This window comes from Notolepis coatsorum (genome assembly GCF_963971535.1).
Source record: "Notolepis coatsorum genome assembly, chromosome: 19".
Lineage (NCBI taxonomy): Eukaryota > Metazoa > Chordata > Actinopteri > Aulopiformes > Paralepididae > Notolepis > Notolepis coatsorum.
Genome location: NC_140183.1, coordinates 80,531,205 through 80,539,316, shown reverse-complemented (window position 1 = coordinate 80,539,316; position 8,112 = coordinate 80,531,205). Strand labels below are relative to the sequence as shown.

The following is an 8,112-nucleotide window of genomic DNA, read 5'->3' as shown; positions in this document are numbered from 1 at the left end:
ATAGGGGAGTGAACAAATAAGTTTGCTTGAGTACCATGTGAGATCCTATGATTGCCCATCTATCTATTAGAGTCATATGACCAGACATACTTAAAATAGCGTTTAGTGTCCTAATTGGCTTATTGAATATTTGAAAATTATTATATTTAAAGGAAAATTAACTTGGTGAATGAATGTGGTGGTGCCAAATAACGTCCATCGGCGGAGAGTACACGTCTATTCAAAGGAAATATTGTACTTTTAAACGTCACTATATGTTCATCATTCTGAACCCATGACTTTCTTCAGTTACTGTCTTTGAAGCTAATCATTTAGCATATAACAAGGCAAACATTTATGAAGCATTTAAAAAATGAGTCTGTCAACTTCAAGAGGACATAATCAGAGCAGCACAACTGGATCACATACCACTTTAAAATAACCTTTAGAGGTCAATAGTATTAGTTTCGAGGGTTGAAAGCTCCCAAGCATTGAAATACACAAACATATTTTAGGCTACTTGTGATACTTAACTAAATTCAATGTCAAATACATCTCTACTTTTACTTAAGTGGCATTTTAAATGTAGATACTTTAACATTTACCAGAGTACTATTTTATCTGGGTATTTCTATTGCTTAAGTAAAATAACTGTGTACTTCTTCCAACACCGTGTTTCCTTGGAGTTACACTACTAGGCCAACAAACAAGCTAAGAAAGAAAAAAACATTCAATATTTTTCAATGGGTTTTAATTACAAATTCATCTTAACAAAAAATAGTGTCCATGTACTACCACTGTAGAATGTACAAAAGCAAAAACAAATCTCAATGTGACCAGTTTGTAAGAAGTGCTGAGCAAATTATGAAGGGAATGTAGATTTCTATTTGAAAGCCTCCTTTCATAGTCTTCTTAGCCCCAGGGGGCCAGTATTTCTCCATAGTCTGAGAGGACAGCGATTAGAGGTAAGAAGTCAGCTATAAGAAGCTATAAAGGCCATGGAGATACCCAAATATTTAATTGCATCATAATTTCCCCACATCCTCTGAACCAAACAAATACAATCTACTGCAAAATGGTGAAAATCTGTCCAAAGGGGCATGATCATATAACAAGAGTAATGGCAAAAAAGACACAAGTAACGGATGCGTTTCCATCGAGCCATCCTGCGACATTTGGGAAACGAGTCATGGCTCCGTTCACTTCCTCTTGCTCTTGCTGGCTGCCTTCGCTGGCGTTACTGCGGGGATGGCTGCCTGGTAGAGCGCAGCAGACACTTTGTTGATGTAGTAGAGGGCGAAGAGGGAGAAGATCAGGCTGGAGGGGAAAGAGTGGGCGGAAATAAAAAAGGGAGGGGCAGTGAGTAAGAGAGCAAAATGTAAACCCCAACACAACAGTACTGAACTGAAGTTGCACCCTACAGTACTGAGCTGAAGTTACACCCTACAGTACTGAGCTGAAGTTACACCCTACAGTACTGAGCTGAAGTTACACCCTACAGTACTGAGCTGAAGTTGCACCCTACAGTACTGAGCTGAAGTTGCACCCTACAGTACTGAGCTGAAGTTACACCCTACAGTACTGAGCTGAAGTTGCACCCTACAGTACTGAGCTGAAGTTGCACCCTACAGTACTGAGCTGAAGTTGCACCCTACAGTACTGAGCTGAAGTTGCACCCTACAGTACTGAGCTGAAGTTGCACCCTACAGTACTGAGCTGAAGTTACACCCTACAGTACTGAGCTGAAGTTACACCCTACAGCAGGGGTTCCCAACGTTTTCAGGCCGCGACCCCCGAAATAACGGTGTCAGAGAGCCGCGACCCCCACTATTATAGGAGGTTAATTTTTTTTAATAAAATTATATATTTTTTTTATAAATTGAGCTAAATAATAATAATGCAGGACTTGGGAAGTCTTTATTTGGCATGCAAACGACACACGCATGCGATGGGCGGCACACACACACACACACAGGAACACACACACATGCAATTTCTTGTGTCGCCTAATGCGATTCAGTCTCTGCACTTGACCCATCCCGTCGTCCTTCCCTCCAAGGGCAGCCAGGAGCACATAGGGCGTCGGCGAGGTACCGCGCCCCGGGGACCAATCCAAGTGCTCCTGCCCGTCTTCGTCAGCGTTAGCGATCTGTTATGCATGTTTTTCCATTGGGTTTATCTTATCGGGGGGGGGAAACCCTTGCAAGCACGGGGAGAACATGCAAACTCCACACAGAAAGGCCCGGGAGATACCCCACCTGGGTACCTGGCAACGCAGAAACCTGGTCCCCAAGCGGGAATCGAACCCTGGACCTTCTTGCTGTGAGGCGACAGTGTTAACCACTACACCACCGTGCCGCCACCTGAAGCTGAAGCTGAAGTTGGTATTGGATGATCTGTAGAGATACTACTGTACGACTCACCATGTAGTCTCACACACACACGGTGGATGATATGTAGAGATACTACTGTACGACTCACCATGTAGTCACACACACACGGTGGACCAGACCGGAGGCAAACAGAGAGAGGCAGAGGCACACCGCAACTACAGGAGAGAGGGCAAGAGGACAGAGAAACGTTAAATATTCGATCCACATTGATATTCAAATTATGATATATGATATTGCACAATACTAGTGGTTCTCAACTTTCGATCCATGGCCCCCGAAAAACAGAGGGATGCCCATTTGTGACCCTGCCCTCCAAAACATAGTCAAGCAAAGACAGAAAGGTGAACTGTGACACTAGAGAATCGTTTGTTGTTAAATTCTACTTTTCAGGCTATTTCTCTTGATTTATAATCGGAGGACTTCAGAATAAAAGAATATATACTCTTTCACAAGAAAGAAGTATCTATATAAAGATTATAAATATGATACTGTATCTTTTTAAAATAAATCTTATTGTGACCCCTAAAATCAACTCATGATGTGGGGGGGTCCCAGTTGACCTATCTCAATCCCCGCCATATTTTTTGATTCACCAATCATCTCGGGACCAACAAAGTTTGTCCGAGGGAAGCCACAGTTGTGGTTGGAGAATCAAGAAAAGATGGCAGGGTTTGAGATAGGTAAATTCCCAGGTTGAGAACCACTGATAGAAAAGGTGAATCGTGTGTGTTGTAGTTGAGTATTTAAATGAGGACACTTCACACTATTTATCAACCCCTGGTGGGGAGAAATAGGCAAGGCCTAAACTATCTCAACGGCGTCAACAGCAGAGGGGATACGGATTCTCTGTAAAAGGTTGCAGGCGCTGATGGTCGTAACTCACTCTCTGGGAATATCTTGGCCTGGAATCCTTTTCCAAACATCAGGTTTTCCAGGTTATTGAACGCCTGGGAATAGAGTTAAGGTGCAATAGCCATTTCAAATCACATTCCACCTCAGTGAACACTCTTAATCGCTTTAATATTCAGTGCCACACAAAAGACAATACACTCGTTCTACATAATAAACAAGAGCACTCCAGGGGGACCAAGCATCAGGTCATAACAAATGCCTCACTTAGTATTTTCATTATCAGCTAGTTAGGTACTTTATTGTTCCCATGGGGGGGAAACTTTTAATTAAATTTGGCGAAGCATGTAGAAAAAAAGACAGGAAAAAAAAGACACAAAAAAAGACAGACAAATCACAAATAACACCACCAATTATATTACAGTATTGCATTATAACTCAGAACACCATTGCATATACTCTAGGCTCCGTTACCCATACTGTACGAACTCTGAAGCCTATACTCAATTTATACCTGCCTACTGCCTTACATTCTAATCATAACTACCTCCCTCAGCTACCAATATAACTCTGTATGATAGCATGGACAATAATGCTGTATATACCATATATATATATTTATCCACATCTGTCTGAATATACCTGCATAAAATCTTTTACATACCTGTATATATCCCTGGACCCTACCTACTCTTACTAGTTATACCGCTGGCCAGTATGACTTACCATCAGTGTTTTTATACCTCTATCACTGTACACAATACTATCCAACACTGTACATATATCTGATATCATTATTATTTATATATATATTCCAGTTTAATCACATGTATATTGCACTTTACTGCTACATCTGCACTCTGGTTAGATGCTAAATAATTTCCATTGTACTGTGCTGCATAATGACAATACATTTGAATCCAATTATAAAAATAAAGTCGAGACATAAGAATCTGATCAATAACTAAAAAAAAGAAAACCATAATCATTTAAGTTTTTGTTCAAGAATTTAATCACTTGTTGAATCACAGAATTCATTTATTTTTTCTTTTCTATAAAGGCTGGGTACTGGAACCTATGGGTAGAAGGTAACAGCTCAAAAGCCACAGGCTTATAACAGAGCAAGAGATGTTGTGCTGCTGTGAGCTATAGTCACAAGATGAGGATGAGTCAGTGTTGTCATAACAAGGCTCAAACAAAGCGTCCCCTCTCTGACCCATCTCAAAACCCTGCCCTCTTGTTTGCTTAAGAAACAGTTGTGATTTGAGGATCAAGAAAAGAGAGCAGAGTTTTGAGATAGGTCTGTCTCCCAGTGCTGAACTGTGTTACCATGACAATGTTGGGGCTGGATTCCCGGATATGACGAGGCTCACGGTAACACTTTATAATAACCATCCTCAATAAATGGTTAATTGATCACAATTGAATATTAGTTATATTGATGGTAACTTTCCAATCATTCATAGTTAGTTACATTTTCATTTTTAGTGGAAGTTAGGTTAGTAAAAGTTAATACATATAATGATATTTTCATTAACTGATTTATTACAAGAAAATAAAAGTTTTAAGTTTTAATAAGTTCAAAGTTCAACTGAAATCCACCCCATGAGTTATTTAGGTGATTGACATTGTATGTGGCGAGACAATTAACACCCTACATTCGAAAGAACACTATCCTAGGAATATATTCATACATTTGTCTTATTAAATACTTTTAATCAGTTCACAACATACAGGGTGCTTTTGCTCTTCTGTGTAGTGGGTATACTATAGTTGCAACTTCATAATAACCATGCAAATAAGGTTTATTAACACTTTAAAATGATTCGTTAGTGATTGACTAATACTTAAAATAGTTTAACCTATAAGATAATAATGGTTAATGAATTGTTAATTAACTAACCAGAAAATCATTGTTACCATTTCTTATCAGTTATGATACAATAGTAATAAACATCATTATTAATAAAAAGTAATTGAACAAATAACATTATATACAATTAACCATTAATGAACACTTAACAATGTAACTAACTATACATTATTTTAAAGTTACCACCACCCATTTCTTTAATTACCATTATTATTAATCGGGCACACAACAAAAAACAATGCTTATTTATTTTGCATACAGGTATATAACCCAAAACTCTCAATAGTTTTGCACACATTCATTTAATTTGACAGTTAGTTTGAATATGTCCTCCACTGATGTCATTGGAAGACACTGCATTCTTGTGTTATGTTAATTACAGTTTAATTACGGTAGATTAATGTTGTTGAAAGAATAGCAATCCCTATTGCTATATTTTCATCTACATCATTTCATTGAGCTGTAATTAACATAACACAAGGATTCAGTTCCTCCAACGACATCAATGGAGGACCATATTCAAACTCATTAATCATTAGAAAATCTAACTAAATTAATGTGTGCAAAACTGTGTAGAGATTTGGGATTATGTGCAAAACAGATCATCGTTTTGTTTGTTTGTTTAGTTTCATTCTCGCCAGGCAGGTGTGCATGACAGTGTTATGTTGTATACTAACTATAGTGATTGAAAGAAGGATACGGTGAGGGAGCAGATGAAGAGGATTGAACCCAGGAACCCTCCCAGGATGGTGAGCCACTCGGTAGAACCAAGCTGCTTACTGAACATCTGCATGCCGGCGAACACCAGCACCGACAGCAGACTGGCCAGAACCAGAGATGTGCCTGTGTTCACAGCTTCAAAGACAATGGAGAGACACCATGAGACAGACAAGAGAGGACTAGTCAATTGACTAGTCAATTTAGGTAAAATATAAAATTTGTGCAGACTAGTGTTAATGTTATTAACTGTACACTGGAAAAATGAAATGTAGCTACTTGTGTGTGTCATTCAATTAGCTGGTATACCCAACCTATACTGTGCTCAACTGCACAGTACTATGAGGTTGAGTGAAAATACTATAGGACAGAAAACAAATGCTCGCCATTTGAAATTACTTTGTTATTAGACTGACTTGGTATACCATGCAATATTCAGTTGATCGTTTGTAAAGTGCAATGTTTATAATACTTCTTCTTCTGCAACTTTTTTTGTCGCATGCCTGGATAGGGAGCGCAGTGATTGCTGGACGCACCAGGCATGCAACAAAAAAAGTTGCAGAAGAAGAAGACGCCATCTTGCCAGAGTTCGTTGTGAGTACCACTTTTTTTTCCTAACAATGTTTTAAACTGTTTATTAGCAACTCCGAGCATCCAGACCCCACTGTAAAGCTGTGTTAAACCCATATTGTACGCTGGGTATCTTTGAAATTCATATCTGATATATTTTTGACACAACGTCATCCACACATTCACCCTTGGTTGGTATTTTCTAAAGTGGTCGCGTCACATGAACAAGTGACTGCGGTCACAAAAGCCCCAGGCTTGCAAACCGCAGTCACGAAAGGGGCTATGGGTTGGGTACACCAGCTATAATGCTATATCATACATTCAATAATAGATGCTGCTTTGAAGGCGCTATCTCAGACACCACACTGGTAATGCCTAGCGACCCTGGCCACGACATCATCTTAAAAACAAGCTATTAATTCATGTTATTAGTCGTGTTAACAACTACACTACACTACACTACACGACCAAGGTACCCATGTACATGTCAAAATACTTCCCAAAGGTCAGTGAATACCACGATCACAACACCAGAGGGAGCTCCACAAATCATGTTAAACCCAGATTCAGCTCAAATAAGGGACTAAACACGTTTCGCAATTATGCCACATCAATGTGGAACGCCCTACCCAAAGCTGTAAAGGAATGTGGATCACTACCCACTTTCAAAACCTCTCTCAAGGGACACCTACGGGAGACTGCAATTCAACACTGGCCCCTGTAAATATCCTAACCCAACCCCCTCCAATGTACAGTAATTTACCTAGTATGGTTGTCAATAGTCCAATGTACAATTTTGTTTGTTTGTACAGTGTCCCCTCCCCCCCTCAATGTACAGTTTTGCTTGTTTATACAGTGTGCATCCCCCCCCCCCCCCCCCAACCACCTCCAATGTAGATTACCCAGTATGGTTGTCAATATCCCAGTGTACCCAACCCCCCCCCCACCCAACCTCCTCCAATGTACAGTTTCTACGTCAAATGTATATACTCCCTTTTCCTGACTCCTTCTGTATCACAAACAGTACTGTATTTGCAAATCTGGTATGTCATAAATGTATAGATGTAGCAGTACTGACTATCTGTATGTCATATATGTCCTGATGAATTGAAAATGGGGGACCCTGATGTAAACAAGACGAAAGTCTTTCTCTGGTCTGCATCCCCTTAACAATTGTGTGTATTGAGCTGTACTGTATTGTACCCATTCTGCAATCTGTTAATAAAGTTTTCAATCAATCAATCAATTCAATCAAACATAGCAACGTTACATTTGACACTAAGCCACGTCAGTGTACGCACACAAACGAGTCCGACGTTAGATAGCTAGGCAACGAGCTTTCTTGGCTAACTAGGCATCTAGTGTCTAACCGAATGTTGGATGTTATAGCTACATGCAACTGCTGGAGGTCTTAAGTAATCAACAATGCATTGGTAAGCTCTAACCATTTTAATAGCAGTAATTGAGCCAGTATTGACTGAAGTCATACTTTAGCATGTAACGTTAGCTAAGGGATTTGGTTACCGGTTAAGCACAATACAGAATTGTATCCACGTTCAACCTTGCCCAGTAAACTAACTTACTAACATGACAATTTAAACATATGGTACATACCCATAACTTCGATGCCTGCTTAATATCAGAAATTAAACTGTTGTGAATCGTGTTCAATAATACTAAACTGCTGCTCCAGGAACTTGCAACTTCACCCGGACCAAAGGAATGGTAGCA

The 8,112-nt window shown here is 39.6% G+C and overlaps 1 protein-coding gene across 1 annotated transcript; it reads right to left on the bottom strand.

Annotated features, from left to right (window-relative positions):
• Positions 1-713: 713 nt before the first annotated feature.
• Positions 714-8,112, bottom strand: krtcap2 (keratinocyte associated protein 2). The gene is made up of 5 exons (XM_084336485.1): positions 7,996-8,112; positions 5,795-5,949; positions 3,256-3,319; positions 2,461-2,527; positions 714-1,296 (listed from the first exon to the last, which is right to left on the bottom strand). Exons 1-5 carry the CDS (start codon positions 7,997-7,999, stop codon positions 1,179-1,181), a joined length of 408 nt encoding a protein of 135 aa, XP_084192611.1. The 5' UTR covers positions 8,000-8,112; the 3' UTR covers positions 714-1,178.